Below are 16,201 nucleotides of genomic sequence, written 5' to 3'. Positions count from 1 at the left end.
TCTTTAGGTTCGTCCTAATGTACAAATTAGCAGCAGGAGGAGGCCACTCGGCCCCTCAAGCCTGCTCTGCTGTTCAATACGATCATGGCTGATCTGACTGTAACCTCAACCCCACATTCCTGCTGACCCCTCGAAAACCTTTCACCCCCTTGTTAATCAAGTATCTATCCAGCTCTGCCTTAAAGATATTCAAAGACTCTGCTTCCACTGCCTTTAGAGGAAGAGAGTTCCAAAGACTGACAACTCTCTAAGAAAAAAAGCTCTCATCTCTGTCTTAAATGGGCGACCCCTTATTTTTAAACAGTTCTAGATTCTCTCAAGAGGAAACATCCTCTCCATATCCACCCTGTCGATACCTGTCAGGATCTCATATGTTTCAATCAAGTCGCCTCTTACTCTTCTAAACTCCAGTGGATACAAACCTAAAGTCTCCAGCTTTTGCTCATAATTCAACCCACCCATTTCAGATATTAGTCTAGCAAACCTTCTCTGAACTGCTTCTAATGCATTTACATCCTTCCTTAAATAAGGAGACCAATACTGTACACAATACAGGGCGGCACGGTGGTTAACACTGCTGCCTCACAGTGCCAGGGACCTGGATTCGAATCTCGGCTTGGGTCACTGTCTGTGTGGAGTTTGCATGTTCTCTGTGTGGGTTCCCTCCAGGTGCTCTGGTTTCCTCCCACAGTCCAAAGATGTGTGGGTTAGGTGGATTGGCCATGCTAAATTGTCCCTTAGTGTCCCAGGATAAGTAGTTAAGAGAGATTAGTGGGGTAAATATGTGGGGTTATGGGGAAAGGGCCTGGGTGGGATTGTTGTTAGTGCAGAGTTGATGGGTCGAATGGTTTCCTTCTGCGCTGTAGGGTTTCTATGATTCTAATACTCCAGATGTAGTCTCACCAACTGAAGTAGAACCTTCCTACTTTTGTATTCAATTGCTCTCAATTGACAACATTCTATTAGCTTTCTGAATAACATGAACAGTAAATCTTTCTGTATGTGTAAAAGTATTCCCCCCCAACAACCTGTATCTATGTTACACACTTCATGACTTATTGAACTCCATAGGCACATTAGCAAACAAAATTTGACACCAAACTACATGAGGTAATGTTAGCACAGGTGAGGGAGGTAGTGGCGCAGTGTTATTATCACTGGACCTAGTAACCAGAGACCCAGGGTAATGCTCTGGGGACCTGGGTTCAAATCCCACCATGATAGATGGTGACATTTAAATTCAATAAAAATCTGGAATTTTAGAAAAGAGTTTAACGATGACCATGAAACGTCGATTGTTAGTAAAACCCATCTTTGTTCACTAATGCCCTTTACGGAAGGAAATCTGCCATCCTTACCCAGTCTGGTCTACATGTGACTCCAGACTTGCAGCAATGCACTTGGCTCTTAAGGTCAAATGGAGTTGATCAATAAATTCTGGCCCATGAATAAAAAAAAGTTACCAAAAGCTTGGCCTAAGAGGCAGGTCTGAAAGAGCTTCCACAAGGAATGGAGATAGGGAGATTTTAGGAGGGAATTTCGGAGTTTACAGCCTGGATAGCTGAAGGCATGGCGACCAATGGTCAAACAAAGGAAACCATGGACCCCAGTGCAGGACACATCTTGTCCTTGGCTTTCTCTGTGCTGGATCTTTCTTTATAGCATTCTTATGGAAAGTGGGTGAGAATCGTAGAAAAATTAAAGATGGGGATCTTTCAGTACAGGAGAAAGCTGATGCCAACCTACCTAAATCCACTCATACATTTTGTTAGGTCCTGGCATATGAGGGCATAAATGAGCAGTATCATAGAATCCCTACAGTGCAGAAGGAGGCCATTTGGCCCATCGAGCCTACACCAACAACAATCTCATCCCAGGCCCTATCCCTGTAACCCCACGTATTTACCCTGCTAATCCCTCTAACCCACACTTCCCAGGACACTAAGGGGCAATTTAGCATGGCCAATCCACCTAACCCACACATCTTTGGAGTGTGGGAGGAAACCGGAGCACCCGGAGGAAACCCACGCAGACACGGGGAGAACGTGCAAACTCCACACAGACAGTGATCCAAGTTGGGGATCGAACCCAGGTCCCTGGAGCTGTGAGGCAGCAATGCTAACCACTGTGCCACCCTGCCACCAGGTTTCCCCAAATATTCTGATCCACCACCAAAGCTCTAAATGTCACGTGCCTACCTCTGCACTCACACTTTGGATCCAGATATCCAAAGGTCATTTTGTTATGGGGAGAATGTGCTGTTCCGTTGTCATATTCTCCTTAAACATCTTCCAGTTTATGTTATAGTCTGTCTTGATTCTCTCTCTCTCTCTTGACGGGGCATTGGAGATTCAAGGAACAGGGAGAGTTGCAGAGAATTAAGCCTAGCTGGTGAAAGGACGTGGGTTTCCTTCGGGTGCTCTGGTTTCCTCCCACAGTCCAAAGATGTGTGGGTTAGGTGCATTGGCCGTGCTAAATCGTCCCTTAATGTCCCGGCATATGTAGGTTAGAGACATTTAGTTGGGTAAATGTATGGAGTTGTGGGGATAGGGCCTGGAGTGGGATTGTTGTTGGTGCAGACTCGATGGGCTGAATGGCCTCCTTCACTGTAGGGTTTCTATGATATAGAGCAGGATAATTGCACCCCCTTCCCTCACCGCTATTGGCTGCCAGTGGGATCTCCAGGTCCCACCAATGTCTACGGTGTTTTGTGTGGCGCACTCATCCCACTGCCAGGGAACCCGTCATGCGTGAGGCGGGGGGGTGGGGGGGGCGGGGGGGGGGGGTGGGGGGGGGGGGTGTTGCCTTTGGTGGAATTGGAAGATCCCACCGGCATAGATGGCTGGAAAATCCCACCCACAACTTCTCAATAGCTTTCATAGAATCCCTACAGTGCGGAAGGAGGCCATTCAGCCCATCGAGTCTGCACCAACAGCTCTGCCCGAGTTGCTCTGCCCAGCAAAGGTGGCTATCTTTGCGCTAATCAGTCTTTCCAGGCTTCTTTTGAGAACTTATCAAACATCAGCACTGTGTGACAATCTCCACAGTGATTTACCACTTTTTAAAAGGGATAAATTTCCCAGCGACTGATGGGCAGGACTAAAGGGCAACATTTCACCTTTTGAGATTTCTACTGTAACAAACAAACTAAAATCAACATAGGCCAAAAATTATATTCCAGGCAACTAATACATCAAACCAAAGAAAAGATACTAGCACAACTGCAGTGAATCTTACAATCCCATTCACTGTATGCCGCAGTCCTAGCAGCTATGTCACTTGGGGAGGCAAGGGCCTAGTGCTATTATCGCTAGAATATTAATCCAAAAACTCAGCTAATGTTCTGGGGACCCGGGTTCGAATTCCGCCACAGCATATGGTTGAATTTGAATTCAATAAAATATATCTGGAATTAAGAATCTACTGATGACCATGAAACCATTGTCAATTGTTGGAAAAATCTATCTGGTTCACTAACATCCTTTAGGGAAGGAAATCTACTGTCCTTACCTGGTCTGGCCTACATGTGACTCCATAGCAATGTGGTTGACTCTCAACTGTCCTTGGGCAACTAGGGATGGGCAATAAATGCTGTAAGAAGTTTAACAACCAGGTTAAAGTCCAACAGGTTTATTTGGTAGCAAAAGCCACACAAGCTTTCGGAGCTCCAAGCCCCTTCTTCAGGTGAGTGGGAATTCTCACTCGCCTGAAGAAGGGGCTTGGAGCTCCGAAAGCTTATGTGGCTTTTGCTACCAAATAACCTGTTGGACTTTAACCTGGTGTTGTTAAACTTCTTACTGTGCTTACCCCAGTCCAACACCGGCATCTCCACATCAATAAATGCTGGCCAGCCAGCGATGCCCATGTCCCATGAATGAATAAAAAAAGATTATGGGAATAGTTCCAAAGTACATCCTGGCTTTCCAGTGTGCTGATTTCTCCCTGTTGTGCTGGGTCTTAACTTCTAATGTCCTTCAAAACACGTTCCACTCAACCCGAGTATTCTGGATCTAATTTTCACCAGTGAGGCTGAATTCCCTGTAACTCCCTCCCTCTTCCTTCAACCTCCAATGACCCCATTGAGAGAGAGAGAGAGAGAGAGTTGAGGCAGACTATCACACAAGCTGGAAGACGTCAGATATGATTGAATGGAACAGCACAAGCTCCCCATAGCAAAATGACCTGCTGGCACACATAACCCTCTGTAAATCTACAGAGAGTGACAAATGTGTGGGACAGAAAGGCAGCGAAAGGCGATAGTGCCAGCAAATTTAAGAGGCGCTTGTTTGATTGATGCAAAGGAGCGATTGAAGAGGTGTGAGAACCGGCATGCTCGATGGGAATTTTCGATGCTTATCGTACACATTCCTGCATCGCTAACGAAATGATGTTATCTGCACATTCTAATCAGGGTACTAAGTGCTTAGCATGTAGGATTTACAAGGAATGTGTGGGCTCCTAACACTATCCAGAGCTGTATGTTTTCCCTGTTTGATCTCCATACATTGGTATGCTCGCTGAAGTGGAAGGAATTCACGAGGGTTCCTGGAACACTCCCAAATCTGCCGATTTCTCTCCATTTCCATTGCTTTCCTGATTGCAGGAAACATGCAAAAGAGTGTGTTCCCATTAAACCGGTGATGACTCATGGGGGCAGCAAAGGGGCTGTTGATGAATAACGGGTTCCCCTGGATTCTCAACAGCTGCTTTGTCTGTTCTTCTCTTATCTGCATCCAGAATCCGATGATTATAAAGAGTTGATCCCAAGTGCCAAACCCTAATCCAGCACAGATTAGAATAAATTTCTGTTTCTAATCAGCGGGTCAGAAGCAAAAAGTCCTGCCCAGCTGCCTTAATCAGGATATACTTGGCAGAACTGCTGGTGATGTTGAGATATCAAAATTGTTGTCAGCTGGACGCAGATCGAGAAAACACGAGACTTCAGAAGTCAGTTCAGTCGGAGATGCTTATTAATCTGCAGGCAAAGTTTTCAGCCTCAATATTAACTCTTCCATCCATTCTGACTTGGAAATATATCCCCGTTCATTCATTGTCACTCGGTTAAAATCCTGGAATCTTAGGGTGGCAAGGGGGCACAGTAGTGAGCTCTGCTGCCTCACAGCGCCAGGGACCTGGGTTCAATTCTGGTCTTAGGTGACTGTGTGGAGTCTGCATTTTCTCCCCATGCCTGTGTGGGTTTCATCCGGGTGCTCCGGTTTTTTTCCACAGTCCAAAGATGTGTAGTTTAGGATTGGCCATGCTAAATTGCTCCTTAATGTCCAAAGATGACAGGAAGGCTATGGCAGGTGAGGACCTAGAAACTATCATTATCATGAAAGAGGTAGTGTTGGGCAAGTTAATGGGGCTAAAGGTTGACAAGTCTCCTGGTCCTGATGGAATGCAGCCCAGGATACTAAAAGAGATGGCGGGAGAAATAGCAAATGCACTAGTGGTAATTTACCAAAATTCGCTGGACTCTGGGGTGGTTCCCGCAGATTGGAAAACAGCAAATGTGACCCCACTGTTTAAAAAAGGAGGTAGACAAAAGGCGGGTAACTCTCGGCCGGTTAGCTTAACTTTTGTAGCAGGGAAAATGCTTGAATCTATCATCAAGGAAGAAATAGCGAGACATCTGGATATAAATTGTCCCATTGATAAGACGCAGCATGGGTTCAAGAAGGGAAGGTCGTGTTTGACTAATTTGGTGGAATTCTTTGGGAACATTACATGTGCAGTGGACAATGGGGAACCTGTGGATGTGGTGTATCTGGATTTCCAGAAGGCATTTGACAAGGTGCCGCACCAAAGACTGCTACATAAGATAAAGGTGCACGGTGTTACGGGTAATGTATTAGCATGGATAGAGGATTGGTTAGCTAACAGAAAGCAAAGAGTGGGAGTAAATGGGTGTTTTTCTGGTTGGCGATCAGTGACTAGTGGTGTGCCTCAGGGATCTGTGTTGGGACCGCAATTGTTTACGAGTTACAGAGATGATTTGGAGTTGGGGACCAAGTGTAGTGTGTCAAAATTCGCAGATGACACTTAGATGAGTAGCAGAGCAAAGTGTGCAGAGGATGCTGAAAGTCTGCAAAGGGATATAGATAGTCTAAGTGAGTGGGCGAGGGTCTGGCAGATGGAGTACAATGTTGGTAAATGTGAGGTCATCCATTTTGGTAGGAATAACGGCAAAATGGACTATTATTTAAATGCTAAAATTGCAGCATGCTGCTGTGCAGAGGCACCTGGGTGTCCTTGTGCAGGAATCTTAAGGAGTTGGTTTGCAGATGCAGCAGGTGATTAAGAAGGCAAATGGAATTTTGTCCTTTATTGCTAGAGGGATGGAGTTTAAAAACAGTGAGGTTATGTTGCAGCTGTATAAGGTGCTGGTGAGGCCACACCTGGAGTACTGTGCACAGTTTTGGTCTCCTTGCTTGAGAAAGGATATACTGGCACTGGAGGGGGTGCAGAGGAGATTCACTAGGTTGATTCTGGAGTTGAGAGGATTGGCTTATGAGGAGTGACTGAGTAGACTGGGGATATACTCATTAGAATTCAGAAGAATGAGCGGAGATCTTATAGAAACATATAAGATTATGAAGGGAGTAGATAAGATAGAAGCAGGGAAGTTATTTCCACTGGCGGGCAAAACTAGAACTAGGGGGCATAGCCTCAAAATAAGGGGAAGCAGATTTAGAGCTGAGTTGAGGAGGAACTTCTTCACACAAAGGGTTGTGAATCTGTGGAATTCCCTGCCCAGTGAAGCAGTTGAGGCTACCTCACTGAATGTTTTTAAGGTAAAGATAGATAAATTTTTGGACAGTAAAGGAATTAAGGGAGCGGGCGGGTAAGTGGAGCTGAGTCCACGAAAAGATTAGCCATGATCTTATTGAATTGCGGAGCAGGCTTGAAGGGCCAGATGACCTACTCCTGCTCCTAGTTCTTATGTTTTAAAGATGTGTGAGTTAGAGGGTGAATGTATGGAGAGTTGGCACAGACTCATTGGGCTGAATGGCCTCCTTCTGCACTGTTGGGATTTTATGGATTCTGTGGCTTCTATGGAACTCCCTCCCTAACAGCACACAGGGTGTACCTATACCAGATGCACTCTAGCATGTTCAGGAAGGCAGCTCCCCACCAACTTCTCATGGGCAATTAGGGATGGATAATAAATATTGGGCTAGCCAGCATCCTGTTAGCTGATACAAAAAGTTATGAATGAGAGGGGGTTGGGTCAGAAGTTAAAGAGCTAAATGCAGGGAATGAGAACCCATCACATTGCACAGGTCTGCTCTCTTTATACCAGCAGTGAGTATCAAGTTGTCCAACTGTCACATCATGAAGATGTTCTGCCAACTGCCTCCTGAGATTGTCAGTATCACGGTTCCAGTCTTCAGCTAATTCAATTCACTCCACATCAAGAAACAACTAAATGCCCCGGATACAGCAAGAGACTAATGTTTGTGTTTAAGGGGAATATTTCAAAATTCAGCTTTATGCCACAAGTAGTCAGTATGTCTGGTCAGAATACAACTCAGATACTGGGAGAGCAGGATAATTACTAATTTCAGACGTGGAAGTGGATATGTTAAGTAGGGTTAACAGACTTGTGCTTACTTAAGTCCCCCCTGGGACTTTTGATTAGAGTGATTGACAGGATCATGTGGTGATGTGGTTTATGTGCAGTCCTAAAGCTATAGCAGAGTTAGAAACAAGCTTTTACAAAAGGAGTTGGAATTTGGCTGTTCTGATTGAAGCTAGGAGAATTTTGCAGGCTTCTGAAAGCTCTATATCCCTCTGCAAACTCCAAGGCTGTCTACACTCATCATAGTAAGTATATATGTGATTACTAACTATATTTAAGTGGGTTTTAAGCTGTAAGAAGAATTTTGCTTATTTGGAATTGTAACAGTGATATGTTAGAAATTAAAGTTGTCTCTTTTTAACTATTGTTCAACTGTTAATAGTTAAGCTGCTTCATTTGTTAGAGTTATATTTAAACTGTTGTTAAATAAAGTTTGTTTTACTATAAAAGATCCCTGATTTATCAGTGGAATCATTCCTGAATCATTCATTGTTCCCAGGAGCAGGCTGAGGGTAAGAGAGTGGGTTTTCTGACTGTAATTAATTATTTATTTTTTCAGTTAACTTTGGGTTTAAAATCGGAGGTTTTTTTCAAAACCGGAAGTGAGGCCAGGGGAAGTTTTTGGAGGGTTTAAAAAGGGCTTACCTTGGAGGTTCAGCTTCATTGTTCCCAGGAGCAGGCTGAGGGTAAGAGAGTGGGTTTTCTGACTGTAATTAATTATTTATTTTTTCAGTTAATTTTGGGTTTAAAATCGGAGGTTTTTTCAAAACCGGAAGTAGGGCCAGGAGAGGCCAGGGGAAGTTTTTGGAGGGTTTAAAAGTGCACCAAAGTATACAGCGGGCAGCATCGTAGCGGGCAACAGAGTGAGTGGGAAGTTGAGTGAGCTGTCAGGGCTTTGGCTCACAGGGCTTGGACGAGCAGGGGTGAGTTTTTGTTTCCTTACACTCTTATTAACTTTTCACTGTCTTACTTGACATAAAGTGTCCAGTATGAGTGTGAAACCAGTGTGCTGTTCCCAGTGTAGGATGTGGGAGGTCCTGGAGGCATCTGGCCTCCCGGACATCCACATCTGTGAGGGGTGTGTCGAGCTGCGGTTCCTGAGGGACCGTGTTAGGGAGCTGGAACTGCAGCTCGAGGATCTTAGGCTGATGAGGGAGAATGAGGAGGTGATAGACAAGAGCTATCATCAGGTGGTCACACCAGGGCCACGGGAGGAGGCCAAGTGGGTGACGGCCAGGAAAGGTAAGGCTAGGGTGGTTGAGAGCACCCCGGTGGATTTGCCCCTGCACAACAAGTACTCCTGCTTGAGTACTGCTGGGGGGGACAGCCCGCCTGGGGGAAGCAGCAGTGGCCGTGTCTCCGCAGTGGAGTCCAGCCCTGTAACTCAGAGGGCTAAGGAAAAGAGGAGGAAGGCGGTATTAATCGGGGACTCGATGGTGAAGGGGACAGACAGGCGTTTCTGCGGAGGTAGGCGGGATTCTCGCATGGTGGTCTGCCTCCCTGGGGCCGGGATCCAGGATGTCGCTAGTCGCGTCCCGGAAATCCTGAGGTGGGAGGGAGAGGAGCCTGAGGTAGCGGTACATATTGGTACCGCTGATGTGGGTAGGAAGGGAGAAGGGGTCATGAAAAAGGAGTACAGGGAATTAGGGAGACAGCTGAGAAAGAGAAAAGCAAAGGTAGTAATCTCAGGATTACTGCCTGTGCCACGGGAAGGTGAGGGCAGGAATGGAGTGAGGTGGAGGATGAATGTGTGGCTGAGGGACTGGTGCAGGGGGCAGGGATTCAGGTTCCTGGACCATTGGGACCTCTTTAGGGGCAGGGGTGATCTGTATACAAAAAACGGGTGGAACTTGAATCACACGGGGACCAATATCCTGGCCGGTAGGTTGGCTAAGGCTACTGGGGAGAATTTAAACTAGATAGGTTGGGGGGAGGGGAGCTAGAAGAGTTGACTAGGATCAAGGAACTAATTGATGGGGGGGAGGATGCAGGGGTAAGGGGAATTACAAAATTAATGGTAGAGGAGAGGGTGCAAGTGAATGAAGGCGGTAATTTAGATAAGGGAGTAGAGGGAGAGGGTGTTCGCGACTCATCAAAGCGGGTCCAGATAAAAGCTGGAATAAGGACACTTTGCCTGAATGCACGAAGCATTCGGAACAAGGTAAATGAGTTGATGGTGCAAATCAGCACAAGTGGGTACGATCTAGTGGCCATTACAGAAACGTGGCTGAAAGGTGACCAGGACTGGGAGATGAATATCCAGGGGTATCAGGCGTTTAGGAAGAATAGACAGGAAGGAAAAGGTGGTGGGGTCGCGCTATTAATAAGAGATAATATCAGGGTAGTACTGAGGGATGACATAGGCTCTGAGGAACAAAACGTGGAATCATTATGGGTAGAGATGAGGAATAGTAGAGGGAGAAAGACACTAGTAGGTGTGGTATATAGGCCCCCAAATAATAATGTTGAGGTAGGGAGGGCTATAAACAAGCAGATAAGGGATGCGTGTAAAAACGGAACGGCAATAATCATGGGGGACTTCAACATGCACATTGACTGGCAGACTCAAGTCGGTAAGGGTGGAATGGAGGAAGAGTTCTTAGAATGCTGTCGGGATAGTTTCCTTGAACAGCATGTTACGGAACCGACGAGGGAACGAGCTATTTTGTATCTGGTATTGTGTAACGAGGTAGGTAGAATTAAGGATCTTATTGTGAAGGACCCTCTTGGGTCTAGTGACCACAATATGGTCGAATTTCTGATTCAGATGGAAGAGGAGAAAGTTTGGTCCCAAACCAGTGTCCTCTGTTTGAACAGAGGGAAATATGATAGGATGAGGGATGAATTGGCTAAGGTAGACTGGGAGAGCAGGCTGGCAGGTAGGATAGCTGAGGAACAGTGGAGGATTTTTAAGGAGATCCTTTTCAGTTCTCAGCAAAAATATATTCCAGCAAAAAACAAGGATTGTAAGAAAAGGGAGAACCAGCCGTGGATAACGAAGGAAATAAAGGAGAGTATTAAAATAAAAACAGCTGCGTACAGAGTGGCCAAAAATAGTGGAGAAACAAGTGATTGGGAAAAATTTAAGAAACAACAAAGAGAGACTAAGAAAGCGATAAAGAAAGGAAGGATAGACTATGAAGCTAGGCTAGCAATTAATATAAAAAATGATAGTAAAAGTTTTTATAAATATATAAAAAGGAATAGAGTGGCTAGAGTGAATGTTGGACCCTTGGAGGACGAGAGGGGGGAGTTAATAGTGGGAAATGAGGATATGGCTGAGTCTTTAAATAAGTTTTTTGTGTCGGTCTTCACGGTGGAGGACACAAATAGTTTGCCAAATATTAACGATAGAGGGTTGGCAGCAGGAGAAATACTTAATACAATTAATGTTACCAGAGAGGCAGTGCTGGGTAGACTAATGGGACTGAAGGTGGACAAGTCCCCGGGTCCGGATGGAATGCATCCCAGGGTATTGAAAGAAATGTCAGAGGTAATAGTGGATGCGTTAGTGATTATTTATCAAAACTCGTTGCATTCTGGGGTAGTGCCGGTTGATTGGAAAACGGCTAATGTTACGCCGCTGTTTAAAAAAGGAAGGAGACAAAAGGCGGGTAACTATAGGCCGGTCAGCTTAACGTCTGTAGTAGGGAAAATGCTGGAATCCATTATTAAAGAAGAGATAGCAGGGCATCTGGATAGAAATGGTTCGATCAATCAGACGCAGCATGGATTCATGAGGGGAAAGTCGTGCTTGACGAACATGTTGGATTTTTATGAAGATGTGACTAGGGCGGTTGATGGAGGAGAACCGGTGGATGCGGTGTTTTTGGATTTCCAAAAGGCGTTTGATAAGGTGCCCCATAAAAGGCTGCTGAAGAAGATTAGGGCACACGGAGTTGGGGGTAGTGTGTTAAAGTGGATTGGGGACTGGCTATCCGACAGGAAGCAAAGTGTCGGAATAAATGGGTGTTTTTCCGGTTGGAGGAAGGTAACTAGTGGCGTGCCGCAGGGATCGGTACTGGGGCCGCAACTGTTTACCATTTATATAGATGATCTGGAGGAGGGGACGGAGTGTAGGGTAACGAAGTTTGCAGACGACACAAAGATAAGTGGAAAAGTGAATCGTGTGGAGGACGGAGAAGATCTGCAGAGAGATTTGGACAGGCTGAGTGAGTGGGCGAGGATATGGCAAATGGAGTATAACGTTGAGAAATGCGAGGTTATACACTTTGGAGGAAATAATAACAAATGGGATTACTATCTCAATGGAAACAAATTAAAACATGCTACCGTGCAAAGGGACCTGGGGGTCCTTGTGCATGAGACCCAAAAGCCCAGTCTGCAGGTACAACAGGTGATCAAGAAGGCAAATGGGATGTTGGCCTATATTGCGAAGGGCATAGAATATAAAAGCAGGGATGTCTTGATGCACCTGTACAGGGCATTGGTGAGGCCGCAGCTGGAATACTGTGTGCAGTATTGGTCCCCTTATATGAGGAAGGATATATTGGCATTGGAGGGAGTGCAGAGAAGGTTCACCAGGTTGATACCGGAGATGAGGGGTTTGGATTATGAGGAGAGGCTGAGGAGATTGGGTTTGTACTCGTTGGAGTTTAGAAGGATGAGGGGGGATCTTATGGAGACTTATAAGATAATGCGGGGGCTGGATAGGGTGGAGGCGGAGAGATTCTTTCCACTTAGTAAGGAAGTTAAAACTAGAGGACACAGCCTCAAAATAAAGGGGGGTCGGTTTAAGACAGAGTTGAGGAGGAACTTCTTCTCCCAGAGGGTGGTGAATCTCTGGAATTCTCTGCCCACTGAGGTGGTGGAGGCTACCTCGCTGAATATGTTTAAAGCGCGGATGGATGGATTCCTGATCGGTAAGGGAATTAAGGGTTATGGGGATCAGGCGGGTAAGTGGTACTGATCCACGTCAGATCAGCCATGATCTTATTGAATGGCGGGGCAGGCTCGAGGGGCTAGATGGCCTACTCCTGCTCCTATTTCTTATGTTCTTATGAAAGGAAGTATTCTTTCATCACATTTATCCCAAAATAGAAAAATGGTTGGAATCCAGTCTGGCTTCATTATGTACCTTGGCGTTTGGGTCCTGGACCCTAACACTAGCAATCAGCATCACTAAATCAGATTATCTAGTCATTTCATATTGCTGTTTGTGGAATTCTTCTGTGTACAAAGATTTGCAGGTTATGTGGATTGGCCATGCGAATTTGCCCCGTAGTGTCCAAAGATGCGTAGGTTAGGTGGATTGGCCATGGCAAATTGTTCCTTAGTGGGATTTTTGATTGGAGTGATTAACAGGATCATGTGATGATGTGGTTCATGTGCAGTCCTGAAGCTTTCGCAGAGTTAGAAACAAGCTTTTACAGAAAGGAGTTGGAATTTGGCTGTCCTGATTGAAATTCGGAGAATGTTGCAAGCTTCTGAAAGCTCTATATCCCTCTGCAAACTCCAAGGCTGTCTACACTCATTAGTGTAGATGTGTAGGTTTAGGGAGATAATGGGTTAAGGGGATAGGGCAGGGGTTGAGCCTGGGTAAGATTCTGAATCGCTGCAGACTCGATGGGCTGAATGGCCTCCTCCTGCACTGTAGGGATTCTATGATCGTAATGCACTTCCTGTGCAAGATAAGCCTCTCCAAAAAACATGAGAACTGTCTTGTAACTGAAGTCAGAGGAAGTTTGTGAGACAGAGATAAACTCAAGACTCAGTGGCCCTCTGTTTGCTTGGAGGACCTTCTACTTGAAATCCAAAAATAGCCCAGTCTTGGGACAAAGCTGGGACAAGTTTTGGGTGGTGTAGAAATGCAAGAATTAATGGAAAGAAAAATGATTGAAAGGCCTGTGAGTTTTGCAAAAGAAAAACAATGGAGCTTGAGGGAAAAAATAGTGCAGCATGTGTATCTATATCTATCTACATCTATATATAAATTTGAACAGTACATATTGGGAAAAGATTTCACTGAATCCCACCATGCTTGACAACCAGGAATGTAGGAATAGTCTGTGCACACATAGCAGAGAGCTGGGAATGTCCCCATTTCTATGGTTTCCCCAGAAGGGTTTGTTTTTACAATCATTAGATCTGCATGACTTGGGGGAAATCCCAGTTTATCCTTCATTTCAGCAGTGTCATACCTGTGGCTTTACTGAATTGTTGATGTGAAGTTTGCAGCAATACTGTGTCCTTTCTGCCCCTGAAAACCTCCAAAATAATGTCAGAGCTGTCATCATGTGACTGAGCAGTTAGAGCAATGTCAGGGGGTTAACTGAGAAAGATTCTGTTCTCTCTCTCATCCTTTCAAGGATGGCGCTATGGTTAGCACTGCTGCCTCACAGCGCCAGGGACCCGGGTTCAATTCCCGGCTCGGGTCACTCTCTGTGCGGAGTCTGCACGTTCTCCCCGTGTCTGCGTGGGTTTCCTCCAGGTGCTCCAGAATCCTACAGTGCAGAAGGAGGCCATTCGGCCCATTGAGTCTGCACTGACCGCAATCCCACCCAGGCCCTATCCCCATAACCCCATGCATTTACCCTAGCTAGTAGTGTTCGGGTACACTAAGGGGCAATTTAGCATGGCCAATCCACCTAACCCGCACATCTTTGGAGTGTGGAAGGACAGCAGAGCACCCGGAGGAAACCCACACAGACACGGGGAGAACGTGCAGACTCCCCACAGACAGTGACCCAAGCTGGGAATCAAACCCGAATCCCTGGTGCTCTGAGGCATCAGTGCTAAATATTGTGCCGCCCATAGCCCGAAAGACGTGCTGGTTAGGGTGCATTGGCCGCGCTAAATTCTCCCTCAGTGTACCCGAACAGGCACCGGAGCGTGGCGACTAGAGGATTTTCACAGTTACTTCATTGCGGTGTTAATGTAAGCCTATTCGTGACACTAATATATAAACTTCCAAGTGCTTGTTGGAGCAGGATTGAAAGGTTTATACCAGAAACAAACACAGATGATTAAGTGAAAGGGTGCGGGTTCAGTCCACTGGATTGAGAGAGAAAGAGAAGGCGGATCCAGGCTGCGAACACCATACAAGGCAACAGGAGAGGGACTGGCTGACGTGTGTGCTGTTTGGTCACACAATAAAACTCTGGCAAACCCTCGGAAATGATTCCACTCCCGTGTAGAGTTTAATCCTCAGCTGCCCCAGCAGGAGAACGCTGTTCCTGGGACAAACAAGTGTCTCTGCTTCTCCAATATCCTCCCTCTCCCATCCCACTCCCTGAATTCAAAACCCCCTCCCCACTCACCCCGACACAATGTCCCAGTTTCGGGTGGATCTGCTGGGACCGGCGCCCTGGGGGTTCAGGCTGGTCGGAGGGAAGGACTTTGAACAGCCGCTGACCATTTCCCGGGTAAGGAAGGGGCTGGCTCGCCCCGTTTATCGCTCACTCTTGTTCATTTCAGGAACTGACACCGCTCTCCTGCTGCTGCTGACTCCCCACTCCCCTCTGTCCCGGGGCTTTCCCTATGGAAAAGTGAAAACCTTCAGACTGGGGGGAATGGGGGGTCTGTCTCTCCTCCCTCCCACCCCCCAGTATCAGGATGCACACATCTGCCCCCTTCCCCCGCTAGGTGTGTGGGGGATTGGGGGGAGATTAGGGTGTTAATGTTCTGTGTGGGGCAGGTGTGTGTGTCTGGGGGTAGACGTGTATGTAATATGTGGTAGGGTCTGTGTGTTGGGGTGGGTAGAGATTGTGTGTGTGTGTGGGGGGGGGGGGGGGGGAGTTAGGGGTTGTGTGGGGGGGGGGGTTAGGGGTTGTGTGTGTGGGGGGGTTAGGGGTTGTGTGTGGTGGGGGGGTTAGGGGTTGTGTGTGTGGGGGGGTTAGGGGTTGTGTGTGTGGGGGGGTTAGGGGTTGTGTGTGTGGGGGGGGTTAGGGGTTGTGTGCGTGTGGGGGGGTTAGGGGTTGTGTGCGGGGGGGTTAGGGTTGTGTGCGGGGGGGGTAGGGGTTGTGTGCGGGGGGGGTTAGGGGTTGTGTGCGGGGGGGTTAGGGGTTGTGTGTGCGGGGGGGATTAGGGGTTGTGTGTGCGGGGGGGGTTAGGGGTTGTGTGTGCGGGGGGGGTTAGGGGTTGTGTGCGGGGGGGGGTTAGGGGTTGTGTGCGGGGGGGGTTAGGGGTTGTGTGTGGGGGGTTAGGGGTTGGTGTGTGTGGGGGGGGTTAGGGGTTGTGTGCGTGTGGGGGGGTTAGGGGTTGTGTGCGTGTGGGGGGGTTTGGGTGTGGGGGTTGTGTGCGGGGGGTGTTAGGGGTTTGTGTGTGTGGGGGGGGTTAGGGGTTGTGTGTGTGGGGGGGTTAGGGGTTGTGTGTGTGGGGGGGTTAGGGGTTGTGTGTGTGGGGGGGGTTAGGGGTTGTGTGTGTGGGGGGGGGGTAGGGGTGTGTGTGTGGGGGGGGGGTTAGGGGTTGTGTGTGTGGGGGGGGGGTTAGGGGTTGTGTGTGTGGGGGGGGGGTTAGGGGTTGTGTGTGTGGGGGGGGGTTAGGGGTGTGTGTGTGTGGGGGGGGGGTTTAGGGGTGTGTGTGTGTGGGGGGGGGTTAGGGGTTGTGTGTGTGGGGGGGGGTTAGGGGTTGTGTGGTGTGGGGGGGGTTAGGGGTTAT

At 47.4% G+C, this 16,201-nt stretch overlaps 2 protein-coding genes across 3 annotated transcripts in view; one reads left to right on the top strand and one right to left on the bottom strand.

Moving 5' to 3' along the window:
• LOC144480348 (uncharacterized) overlaps positions 1-16,201 on the bottom strand; it is a 420,372-nt gene that overhangs the window by 57,332 nt on the left and 346,839 nt on the right. The window lies entirely within an intron of this gene.
• The window catches only part of pdlim1 (PDZ and LIM domain 1 (elfin)), a 107,610-nt gene continuing 105,939 nt past the window's right edge, over positions 14,531-16,201 (top strand). Inside the window, exon 1 of one of the 2 annotated variants that reach the window (XM_078199714.1) lies at positions 14,531-14,967. In XM_078199714.1, the coding sequence (XP_078055840.1) occupies positions 14,872-14,967 (96 nt within the window). In that variant the 5' untranslated portion in view covers positions 14,531-14,871. The remainder of the gene's footprint in view (positions 14,968-16,201) is intronic. The other variant, XM_078199713.1, reaches the window with a different exon arrangement.

The sequence above is a fragment of the Mustelus asterias genome, chromosome 28 (genome assembly GCF_964213995.1).
Source record: "Mustelus asterias chromosome 28, sMusAst1.hap1.1, whole genome shotgun sequence".
NCBI lineage: Eukaryota > Metazoa > Chordata > Chondrichthyes > Carcharhiniformes > Triakidae > Mustelus > Mustelus asterias.
Note: the sequence above shows the minus strand (reverse complement) of the source record. Positions and strands in the feature narration are given on the sequence as shown.